The sequence below is a fragment of the Carex rostrata genome, chromosome 12 (genome assembly GCF_964058835.1).
Source record: "Carex rostrata chromosome 12, lpCarRost1.2, whole genome shotgun sequence".
Lineage (NCBI taxonomy): Eukaryota > Viridiplantae > Streptophyta > Magnoliopsida > Poales > Cyperaceae > Carex > Carex rostrata.
The window spans coordinates 2,682,642-2,695,563 of NC_135929.1; the positions used below are offsets into that span (position 1 = coordinate 2,682,642).

At 33.8% G+C, this 12,922-nt stretch overlaps 2 protein-coding genes across 4 annotated transcripts; both read left to right on the forward strand.

Moving 5' to 3' along the window:
- The first annotated feature begins 3,104 nt into the window (after window positions 1–3,104).
- On the forward strand, window positions 3,105–7,724 carry LOC144563378 (histone deacetylase 2-like). Of its 3 annotated transcripts, none has more exons than XM_078312847.1 (5): window positions 3,105–3,722; window positions 6,071–6,511; window positions 6,867–7,097; window positions 7,311–7,383; window positions 7,496–7,724. In XM_078312847.1, exons 1-4 carry the CDS (start codon window positions 3,189–3,191, stop codon window positions 7,371–7,373), a joined length of 1,269 nt encoding a protein of 422 aa, XP_078168973.1. In that variant the 5' UTR covers window positions 3,105–3,188; the 3' UTR covers window positions 7,374–7,383; window positions 7,496–7,724. The 3 variants fall into 3 exon arrangements, with proteins under 3 accessions (XP_078168973.1, XP_078168974.1, XP_078168972.1); XM_078312848.1 differs by having other exon boundaries at window positions 7,311–7,378; XM_078312846.1 differs by lacking the exons at window positions 7,311–7,383; window positions 7,496–7,724 and having other exon boundaries at window positions 6,867–7,304.
- Window positions 7,725–8,678: 954 nt separating this feature from the next.
- LOC144563004 (transmembrane protein, putative (DUF1118)) lies at window positions 8,679–9,920 on the forward strand. Its single transcript, XM_078312379.1, has 2 exons — window positions 8,679–9,072; window positions 9,443–9,920. Exons 1-2 carry the CDS (start codon window positions 8,830–8,832, stop codon window positions 9,734–9,736), a joined length of 537 nt encoding a protein of 178 aa, XP_078168505.1. The 5' UTR covers window positions 8,679–8,829; the 3' UTR covers window positions 9,737–9,920.
- Window positions 9,921–12,922: the final 3,002 nt, after the last annotated feature.

Consider the following 12,922-nt stretch of genomic DNA (forward strand, 5'->3'; position numbering starts at 1 on the left):
GTTTGATAAATTTGACCATAACTTTTAATCAAATAAAAAATTCCCAAAAACCAATATAACTTTCTGGGTATTTAATAATCTTATAGTTTCTTGTTTATCAAAATTTCTAGCTAAGAAGTTCGAATGCTGCAAAGCTAGAATTTTAGAAAAGGGTATTTTATGATTCACTAGTTAGATAAGTGTAATTGTTAGAAGTATTAGGGTGTAGAATAAGAGGAAATTATGATATCTCCATATGTGGGGCATTACTTCTCTAAAGAAGGCCTTAAATAAAAAAAAAATACAATTTAATTGTTATTTGATGTATAATAAAAAATAGTATAACATGGATAAGATTTATATCCAATTTGATTTTTTTTTAATGTTTAATTTGGAGATGGAATATATTTTTGACAATTTAATTGACACTCAGATCGATGGGAGTCGAGTCAGGAAAGGCTAGATTTAATATCCAAGGTATTGGTCAAGATTGACGGTAAACTTACAAACCAATAAAAAATGTTAAATTCCAATCTTACAACTGTTACAAGGTATGTATAATTATAATGGTCATAATAACAAAAATAGATCCAGTACCTTCTCAATAGATTTTCATCAATTAATTGATAAACAACATCAGAGACATGGTGCTTATTTAATTTGGGTTAAAAGAGAAGCATAAAAATGGAAAAATAAAATGAATCTTAGCCATTAATTAATTACAATTTCCGACGGTGATTCCTTTATTTGTCTCTTTGATAATTCTAAAAAATAAATTCATCTACTTAGGTTGAAATGGAGAGGATCCGATATCATATTCTTAACAAAGTTAACGGATGTCATCATGACAATGACGTCCCTAATGACGAAAACAATAACTGTGATGTGCAAGGTGTTCATCTCATATTATCCTCCATGAAGCTCAGGACCATGCTATTTAGGAACACTATGCAATCCACGTCAGCCCTTGCTCCACCCCCACCTGAGTTGTTAGAGTCCCTGTCAACGTCAGCCCTAGCAAAGAAGACCGAAGTCTAACAGAATCAATACTGGCCGCTGATCCTCGGCGATCCTCCAGCGATTCTCTAGAGACGACGAACGAAAAGCTCCAGAGAAGAAGGTTCTGGTAGGAGAGGTGGAGATTTCCAGGATGGTAAGATTTCTAGTGGTCGGGTCAGTAGACAGTGTGTCTGGAGGCGTAGAAAGGAAGAAGATGAAGCACGCAACAATTTGGGATGTCACCAGATCTATGGAGATGGTGGAGGTGCTCTGGTGAAGGTAGGTTGACTAAAGTGTGCGAGAGTTAGAAAATTGAAAATTGTTGAAGACCCCTGCAATAAAAAAATATATATTAGTTTGTAGGGACCACAAATTAGTTGAAACTGATAATTATAGTTAGAAAATTGATCTACTTTGACGGGATAGAATGGGGGATGGTAAGCCGGGGGATATTATAATTATTCTAATAAAAAATAGTATAAAATGGATAAGATTTATATCCAATTTGATTTTTTTTAATGTTTAATTTGGAGAAGGAATATATTTTTGACAATTTAATTGACACTCAGATCGATGGGAGTCCAGTCAGGAAAGGCTAGATTTAATATCCAAGGTATTGGTCAAGATTGACGGTAAACTTACAAACCAATAAAAAATGTTAAATTCCAATCTTACAAGTTACAACTGTTACAAGGTATGTATAATTATAATGGTCATAATAACAAAAATAGATCCAGTACCTTCTTAATAGATTTTCATCAATTAATTGATAAACAACATCAGAGACATGGTGCTTATTTAATTTGGGTTAAAAGAGAAGCATAAAAATGGAAAAATAAAATGAATCTTAGCCATTAATTACAATTTCCGACGGTGATTCCTTTATTTGTCTCTTTGATAATTCTAAAAAATAAACTCATCTACTTAGGTTGAAATGGAGAGGATCCGATATCATATTCTTAAAACAAAGTTAACGGATGTCATCATGATAATGACGTCCCTAATGACGAAAACAATAACTGTGTGCTTTCAGAACCAATGTTTCCAGTTCTAAGAATGGATAGACGCGTTCTATATGCTAATTTGATATATGAATTCATGTGGGTCCCACTCTGTCAGTAAAATCCCTTCTATGGTTCTCATTAAATGAAATACAAGTGTTTGAGAACTGAATGATATAATTAAACAAGTATGGGCCGGCGTAAATAACATGGTTTGGATGCTCCGATAGCTATCGGGTGCGAATAAATCCAGTATATAAGAGAGATGAATTTTGTTTTGTTTTCTCGTTTCAAAATTTATATCTAAGGAAAAATATTAACCTTGTCGTTTGACAAGTAAATAAAAAAAAAAACTAAATTACTTAAAAATTATTAATATTTGCTAGTAGTAGAGTAATTAAATAAAGCAATACTAAATACTATATAATTACTTTTTAAATTATTATCATTAAGATTTTAATTTATTATGAAGTATATATTATTTTTGTGGAGAAAAATTTGGAAGATAATTTTAATTCTAATTCTAATTGATAAAAAATTAAAAGAAAAAAAGTGAATATTTTTCGAAACAAATTACATGCAATCGTAACTAGAACGCTTTGCTACTGATGAAAAAAAGAAAGTCCCTTCCGATATGGAAGATTGTTGTTGGGCCAATATGGATCTCCTATCGATGGGGTTAAAACTGTTTACTTTAAAATTATTTTGAGAATCCAAAAAAATGTGCTAGAAAATGAGAAAAAAAAATATTATTTATATAATATCTTAGAAATTTATTATTAGAAGGATTCTATTATTATTAACCTACCTTAGATAGAAATCTTTTTTTATAGAAAAGTATATTTATAATTTCGATAGCAGTACAAATTTGCTTGAAAAATGATTTAATTATAACTTCAAATGCCAATGACGATTAATTTACCTTGATAAAAAATTGTTATTATTAATTTAAAACAAATTAATAAGAGAATCCTGTATAAACTTTAAATGGATGCGCACTAACGGATCCCAAATATTTTAGCTGTAGCCTGTGTAGCTCGATCTCCTCAAATCCGATTCGATCTCCTTCCCTCCCGTGATCTCTCACTACAAAATCACATTTCTCACCCCCATCATCATTCTCCGCCCCACTCTCTCTCTCTCTCTGTTTCTCTGCCGTTCCTTCCTCTCTCCTCTCTAAACTCTGTCTCAATCTCACCATCTCTTCCCATGGAAATTAGTACAAACTCTCTCCTTTCTCAGTCCTGCACCGACGCAACCAAGCGTCGGGTCTCATACTTCTACGAGCCTGACGTCGGAAACTACTACTACGGGACGGATCATCCCATGAAACCGCACCGGATCCGAATGGCTCACTCTCTGATCGCCAATTACGACCTCCTCAGCCAGATGCGGGTCGTCAAACCCAAGCCAGCCGGGATTAGCGACATGTGTCAATTCCATTCCGACGACTACATGGCCTTCCTCCGTAATGTCACGCCAGAGAACCAATTAACCCGCCCAAGGGACCTTAGTCGTTTCAACATGAACTCGGATTGCCCCGTTTTTGATGGCTTATTCGAATTTTGTCGGATTAGTGCGGGGGCCTCGATCGGGGCGGCAAGATGTTTAAATGAGGAATCGGATGATATTGCCATTAATTGGTCTGGGGGATTGCATCATGCGAAGAGGTGTGAAGCGTCGGGCTTCTGTTATGTTAATGATATAGTTCTTGCGATCCTGGAATTACTAAAGAAGCATCAGGTATTGAATCTTTTCTTATTAGTTATTATTATTCGTTTTCCTTCCTTTTAGTTAGTATATCTTCTAATGGGACAAGTGGTACCGAAACCCTAAGTAAATGATTCTATCGACGGATTTGGTTGATGGTTTAGGACCTTCTAATCGAGGAGGCGAAGACGGTTTACTCGTACCTCTTTCTGATTTCTTTCTCTATTTTTTTCCTTTTTGTTTAATACGGAAAGTAAAATAATGGTCGATGTCAGAACTCAAAAGAATATTATGCAGTCGTGCAGTTTCTCTAAGGCATGTAGTAATATATCATTGCGTGGCGAGTCACTGACAAATAATTTCCACAGAATGTCTTTGACTCTTTGAACTTGCGGTATGTGCCATGTGGTCCCTCTAAGTCAAACACTTTAAAAATTAAAGAGGATTCTTTGTGTAAATGTGGGGTCTCCTGGGTCCATCATAATATCCGAAATCCTTTGTGGGAATTCGATTAAAAAATTATAGAAATTGCTTGGTTATCTTTATAAGCTTCCCTCTCCTTCTAGTCCGAACAAGATCAGCTTTCAAAAACGTTAATAACTAATAAATCTGTACAATGTTAGCTTGTTGCACGATAATTTTAGCGAACAAAATTTCTAATTTCCCCTATCAGGTACTTAGGCTAAGAAAATATAAAAGAAAAAAAAAGGGAAAGAGGCTGAGTGAATAAATAGCTGTAAAAAATAGATCTAAGATGTACATTTTTAAATAATAGTTGTTTATATTTAAACGGTTAAAAATTATTGTCAATAATAGTATCTTCTCTCTGTATCCGTGCGTGTGACATTTAGAAGCCTAGTTTTTTTAATTTAATGCCAAGTTTATCTCGATTCCTGCCAAGTTTAGTTTCCTTTCCTTTTTCTTTTTTTCTCTTTTTTTTTTTGAACCTTTTTGGGCCAAACTGCACTGGATTAGAACTGTTGACTGGATCTGATTTCTCATTTTAGGTTCTACTTTATTTTTATCAGTATGACAAGTCAGTAGCCTAATATGATTTAAGTTGCATATGCTTTTATTATAATTTTAAAGATGGGGACCTAGGCCGTTACTCCATTATCTGTCTGATCTAATTATTATTTTCATCATCTTTTATCCGGTTCAATGATTATAGGCTTGAAAATTGCTCAGTTTGAAGGCCTAATTGTTCAATGGTAGGCCCATTTGTAGAAGATTTGAAAAGCAGTAAAATAATGTATTTCATTGGCCCAGACAGAGCTAATATTTTCTCTGATTGGACCCAGTACCAAAATTCGGTGCCTCAAATTATCCTGTCAAAGAGTCTCGTCTCCAGACTGGTTTAATACAAAATAATTATTTCCTTTTCCTGATCAGTATAATGTTGAAATATCCTTTTTGGATATAAAATAGAAAATAATTATACCTGTATTTTAAAGGAAATGAGTTTGCTCTAATACGTAAATTATACAACTACAAAAAATCATGGCTCTTTTATAAACATTGAATCTGAGTGAGGAGCGCATGTTGTGATGTATATAAGAGAATTTAAGGAACTTGAATTAATTTTACTACAAATTTTTTTGGTAAATTTACAAAAAAAAAAAATGAATATCAGATTAAAGTTTTAGGTTATTACTTGGTAACCTACCAAAGCAAAGCATTCAAAGAAACTTGTCTCAACAAGTTTTCACAGCTAAAAGTTTCAATAGAGTTATATTCCAAACAATATGCATATGAGAAAATCTGAAGGAATTTGAATTGATTTTACTACCATCTTTTGGTAAATTTGAAAAGATTATTATCAGATTAAAGTTTGAGGCGATTCTTTGGTAACATACAAAAGCAGAGCGAAACAACCTGTCTCAAACAAATTTTCCTGACAAGAAGTTTCGCCAGGATACAATTGCAAACACTGAATATGAGAGAATCCAAAGGATTTTTTTTTTGAAGGTTGGCAGAGCCAACAATTATATTGATAAAAAAAAGTTTATTTATAAAGAATCCAAAGGAATTTTGAATTGGTTTTTTTATCACCATCTTTGGTGAATTTGCAAAAGCTGGTTATTATCAATATTAAGTTTGAGGCTATTCCTTGGTAGCATACCAACGGTGAGCATTTTAAAAGAAACCCACCTCAACAAGTTTTCACAACCAAAAATTTCAATAGAATACAATTGTAAACACTGTGCATTCCATGGGTGCAAGTGCAAAATGTAAGCTGCACCCCAGATATACTATAGTTAAATTGTATTAAATTGTTTCTTTTAGGCCTAATTAATCATAACTCATAATTATTACTTACTGTTTTTTATTTCCACCGTAAAAGGACCTATTTAAAGAAGCTTCCTCTTATCTCTTTACAGCGTGTTTTATACCTAGACATAGACATCCACCATGGAGATGGTGTCGAGGAGGCGTTCTACACCACCAACAGAGTTATGACCGTCTCCTTCCATAAGTTCGGGGACTACTTTCCTGGAACGGGTCATATTGATGATATCGGCTACAGCACTGGAAAGCACTATGCAGTCAACGTACCATTAAGGGATGGAATCGATGATGAGAGCTACCAGACGATCTTCAAACCAATCGTGAGCAAGGTCATGCAGGTGTACCAACCTGGAGCAATTGTACTGCAGTGCGGGGCTGACTCACTGTCTGGGGATCGATTGGGGAGTTTTAACCTCTCTGTCAGGGGTCATGCCGAGTGTGTCCGGTTTATGAGATCGTTCAATGTGCCTATGCTGCTAGTTGGTGGAGGCGGGTACACAATTCGAAATGTAGCACGTTGCTGGTGCTATGAGGTAAGATCTTGTTAAATATTCTTGGTTGTTAATTTGTACAAGAAATTGCAAGCAATAATTTTCATTCATAAAAATATAAAGCCATCAAAATGTATCATTGTTCTTGTGATCGACTTCATACGACCCCCAAAGCTTCAAACTACATCAGTTGGCTAGCCATGGTATTCTTTAATTAAATTATGGTAAGCTAAAAATCACAGTAAATTTAAAAAAAGTACATAAATACTATGGTAAAATTCTTATTTATTTATTGAAAAGATAACTACACAACCAAAAATTATTTATTTCTTCATAGTGTTGTCTTTCTATTTATGTTGATTTCCATTTTTCTTAAAAACAAACTACGCATATATAGACTGCAGTGGCCCTTGATGTACAAGTAGATGAAAGATTGCCAGAAGACGTTTACTCGGGGTATTATGGTCCTGAATTTTCACTAATTGCACCGGCGAGCAATATGGAAAATTTGAATACAAATAAGTTTTTAAATGGTATAAAAGTAAAAATCCTGGAGAACCTTTCAAGGCTCGAGCATGCTCCAAGTGTCCCATTTCATGAAGTCGAAAATGATATGGATGTTGATGAGGTATGGTTGTTTTGTCAATATCCACCAATTATTAAAAATATCTATTATGTTTGTTTCTTCCATTTTGAAGATAGTGAAGTTACCCAAATAGGAAACTGTGGCCTAACCTCTTTTGTTCAAACGGCTAACTTTGTAACTGGTACCTATAGTTCTGAATGTATGGTGAACATATACAAGGTTGGTACATATTAAATTAATCATTGCTATTTGTAGGAAGACGTACAATATGGGGAACAAAATGATAGTTCCGACCAGCATAGTCATGATGATGACTAGGACTTGTAAAGTAATTTTTTTATCATATTCCAGATTTTTTTTTTTTGTCACTGTCATTATTTCGGCCCATTTTTGTTACAGGAAACTGAGAATCTTTATTTAATTGTTTTTAATTATTGCAGCGAAGATGTGTACAATGTGGATACTGTGAAAAATCTAATTTAGAGGCCCAAAGTTGCTTTGCTATAGAGATTGGATCGCTAAAACCAAATCAAATTTTGCCAATGGAGATTTCAGCCGACTTGGATATTTTAATGTCTGGAGATTTATGTATTTAAATATTTTTATTTTTCTTCTTCCTTTTGTTTTATGTGTATTTAGACGGTAGAAACTGAAAACTGAGGGACATGATCTTGTGTAGAAAATTGTCAGTAAAAGGCTGAATATTTGGACCCAGACCTGAAACGGCCAACATATGATTTAAGAATATCTTATCTCAGTTGCAAATGAATTACAAATACTATGTGAGTATTTGCTAATTTAGTAATCTTAGATTACTAAATTGATAGTTTAATTGAAAGTGTCACATATATTTTTGTAATTACTTTGCAAGAGAGATGAGTATTTCTATTCCTGCAATTGCAATAAATTTCTCTTTGTTAATTCTGAAAATTAATTAGTTAATCATGTCAGAAAAATTGATCTGAACTGTCAGCAATATAATCTGGCTATTTTTATCACAATTGAATTTAGGCCCCATTCATTGATTGCACTTCACGTCATTCAATAAATGTGCGTATAAATGATAAATGCCTCTTATTAATTTCTATTAAGCTTATGAACAATTCATCTTATTGTTCGTCTTGCATTCTTTGGACCTGAATGGTTATTGGTATATTGTTAAAACCTCCTAAATTGCTGGCTCTGTTTTCTACACTAAAATTATTTCTCGACTTCATCCGGAAACAAAAATATGTATCGTTAGTGTACCGGGTGGTGTTGAATTGCTTGTTTTTTTTTTTTAGGAAAATCATGTTAAATTGCTGAGATAGTACAAGTGTAGCAGCTAGCAGATACGGAAATTATGCATGCCTCTTGACAAAAAATATTGACAAAGCTGGTTTCGCTTCATGTAGGGCATCAAACCATCACTTATGTACACTTTTTCATTTTGTCTCAATTAGCCGTGAGGTGCGTGAAGTCAAAATGGTTCAATCAATATCTTTACCCCACTTTCTCCTGTAGAAAGAAGGTCGGCAACAATTGTCTCGCAGTCACTGCTACAATTGATCCGAATACCTTTTTCCCACACATTTGTGGCTACAAATAATTCAAGTGATAAGCCTCCCCTGTTTCCATTGGCTCAAGTTGATTATACGTCAGAACAATAAAGAAAAAAGTACACACTATATAATTTCTTTTAAAAAATAAATGAAAAATACAACACCAAATAAACCAAAACCAATGTAGATGCACATGACACCTCTCATCACAATTACACAATTCTCAACCAAGAATGGTGACAGTGGCAAGGCACCTCTCCCCAATTTCTCATGCTCCTTCTCCCCTTAGAAGATTTAAGACCATGGCCATGGCACCAAAGAAAAAGGTGAACCGGTACGACGAGAGCTGGAATAAGAAGTGGTATGGTGCCGGCATCTTCTTTGAGTCAGGCGAGGATGTCAACGTAGACGTCATCAAGAAACTCGAGAAGAGCAAGGTTTTGAGTGGTGTGGAGAAGGCTGGGTTGCTTTCTAAGGTATGCCTCACCAAAAGAAACTGTAAACAATCATAATAAAAGGGAAAAACTTGTTCCTTAAGTAAGCACAGCTATTTTTCAAAAAAAAAAAAAAGTAATTAAATCATTTGTGAACAACTGAATTTAATTAATGGTACATTTTATGGATAAGGGGTTGCGCATTGGGACAAATTTACTTGCTATTCCATTTGGCAAAAATATTAGAATGAAGGTGCGATTGAATGAATGTGCTTCAATTGTTTATATTGAAAGTAAATTGAATAGATCATCATTTTTATGAAGGTGCGATTGGTTGAATGTGCCTCAATTGTTTATATTGAAAGTAAATTTAATAGATCATCATTTTTATGAATCCTCTATCTAAAACAAGGCAGAGAAATTGGGAGTGACACTGTCATCAGTGGAGAAATTGGGTCTATTTTCAAAAGCCGAGGAGCTGGGTCTCCTCAGTTTGCTCGAGTCTGTTGCAACCGTGTCGCCGTCAGTACTGGCATCGATCTCACTGCCGCTTCTTGTCGCTGCCATTGCAACCATTGTCATCGTGCCAGATGACTCAACTGCACTTGTTATTGTGCAAACTGTTCTTGCAACAGCATTCGGGTTCGGTGCTGCCGGGTTGTTTGTCGGGTCAGTTGTTCTTGGCGGATTGCAGGAGTCGGAATGACCAACTGAGAAACACAGCTTTAATTTGTTGCTTCTTTCTTCTTGTTGATTCTCTTGTTTTAGGATAATTATAAATAGTGTTTCATCTTTTATAAGCACAATTTATTGTGACTCTGTATATGGATTGATGCCTCATGGTTCTGACATGGTATCAACTGCAGATATAAAATTTGATTGACAGTTTATGAAGGCTTTTCTCTGAATGTCCCTTGGCCTTGTGGAAACACAGTTCAATTTTTTTTCTCTTTCCCCTACCTAAGGAAATGAGACTCATGTCTATAATTATAAAGAAAAAGAAATGCACTTTTAAAATAACTGTTCTTCAATTTTTGAATTAGATGCTTATTAAAGGATAATTGACCTGGTATACTAATAGACAGCATACTCTCTGAGTTGCTTCCCAACCAGCATAGTTTTCTAGTATGTTCGGAAAATATATATTTGAGAAACATACATTTTTGACTGGTTTGCTTTGGTGATATATTAGTTCTAATTTAGATATTTGACTGGTTTTGTAACAGGTTTCTAGTTTGAATTTATTTCTGATTGTAGTTAAGACTTAAGATGCATCTCCATTTTTTTTTCCGGTTCCTTAGTAACTTAGCTGAAGCTTTCGTATATTGGGTGTGAAATTTGGGTGAATAATGGGCCGAATGTAAGTGAATTTTGTACGGTGAGCTTTGACTATTAACAAAGCTTTGGTTCAATAAAATATGTAGCGTGGGATTTAATAATGGAAGAGCATACTAAATATTTGAGGGAAGAGGAGAGTAGAAGGGAAGGAATGGAAAGAAACAAAAAATTTCCGTTGAATCGTGTTTAGTTGATAAAATTATGTCGTAGGTAAAGGAAAGGTTTAACCTTATATCATTATAATTAATAGAATCGGTTTCTCTTTCAAATTAGAGTGTAACGGATGAAAAAAAAATTTGTTACAAATATTTTAAGAAAAAATAACACAAATATCCAACATTATATCTTACATATATAATTCTCATACAAGATTTTTTTTTCAAACCTACAATAGTCATCAAATTTCTCATTAACCTCCTAAATTTTAATCAATCAAACAAGAAATAAGACGGAAAGAAAAATTAAATTTATTTTCTCTCACTAATCATCCAAACACGAAAAAATTAAATATATTAATCTTCATTTCTATTTCATTTCATTCCCTTCTATTCTTTACCTTCCATTTCTTCCTCTGTTCTCCATCCAAACATGGTGTTATCAGTAATTGTTCTCCAGTTGGGTTTTTTTGTTCTGTGCGATTTATCAGTGTTGCGATTTCACGCGGCGGGTTGTCTTTGTGTCCAAGTGGTTTATTTGCTTTGGTTTGTTTTTTTAGTTTTGGCCGCATGGGATCTGTAGTTCCTTTATCCTCTGAGATATCTCATATTTTGCGTGACCGACGTGTCCGCTGCCTATTGGGGGTGACGTAGGGGCCAGTATTATTTGAGCTTTGAGATTCGCGTAGAACGGATTGTAACGGTTAAGATTTTCCAAAAAGTCACGCAAAATATGAGATATCTCAGAGTATGTGAATTCTTTTCGGCTGGGATTGGTTTTTTCTTTATTGTTTCTGTTGTGTGTGATGGACCTACATTTCAGAGTACTTGTCTTCCTGGTCTTTTACTTCTAGTTTGTTCCGTGTACGTTTGTTTTTTTTATTTTTTCTCCTCTTTTATACTTCAGCTAAACGGGTGGATTGTTCTTGGTGCAAATAGTGAAGTCTTTAGGTCCTTATCTATTAATATTTTTCGTAATCAGTTATACAAGTTGTATACTTATCCCATGTCAAATTGGAAGCGTATCCTCTGCGGAGCCAATTCCTGCGGAGCATTTAATCTGATCTGTTCGTTTCAGATCGAACGGATCAGATCAGATCTTTCCCCAATTGAAAAAAAGAAGAAAATATTTTCAAAATTTGCAAGATCTGATCTAATATGTCTGATATGAAACGAACGGACCAAATTAAAAGCTCCGCTGAGGATACGCTTCCTGTCAAATTGAGCCATGTAGATATGCTTAGCTCACTTTTCCCTTAACTGTTGTTTTGTTTTTAGTAGCTTGATGTCTACTTTCCTATAAATTTTGTAGTTATCCCTTATTGCTTTATCCTTTTTGGCTTTTTCCATGATAGCCTCTTGTATTTCTATCATCATTAAATATCAAATTCAAATAAAATGGTCGGTTAAGATTTGCTGATTTGACTCAATTTGTAAATTATTAATAAGTGGTCATAAATTGAAGAAGTAAATACACAGAAATGAGAGAGATATAGAAGACTCAGACCCCAGGAACTAAAACTGATATGTAAAATTGTCAAGTTCAGAGCCTTTATTTTCAATTATGTCTTCAAACTTCAAATGTAAAATTTAAATAAGCTTATATATTGACTGATAAAGAATTTGTTAGAAATTTATTTTAAAACTCAAAATTTAAATAATATTTATTTTAATATTAATGGTTTTTAACTTTATGAATTATGGAGCTATTTGTGAATTAGTTGTATGATCCAATTTTCATACGAAAGCTCTCTATTCCATTGCCACAAAGGATCGAATCAAATATATGTGGTATTTGAGTTGTGCATGAACTTTATGTTACCATTCTTCGGTTACTATTTATTTTAATCAATTGAAGAATTACTCAATCGAAACATGCACAAGCAATTAAATCATTTGTCCATTTGAGTTTTATTCATCAATCTCAACGTCTATTTTCTTTAAAACATTAAAACGGTAATATAATTGAATATCACTTTTAATAGTCATGAATGCACAAATTGATTGATATCTATGTCATTTGTCTATAAATAACACATATCATTTGAAGAGCCATCATCCAATGATTGATCTACTCTCTTCTTCCAGTTAGCTCCATATTTCATAAATTCAATTTCTATTCTCCTACAAACAAATATTTTCTTTATATAAAACATATTATTATACTATCATTGTTGAAAGAAGCTACATCAACCTCTATCACGGTTGCGTCCGAAGGTAGAGGAATACCGGCGTAACTTGGGGCAAGCTTAACCGATTATTCCTGCGCTTAGAACGGGAAGTTGCCTTAGGTCCGCATTTTGCAGCTCCGGGTAATAAAGTTTTAATTATATTCCTGATTATATTTTTTTAATATAATTGTTATTTATTTAATGATCAAAATTCAGATTTAAAACTAG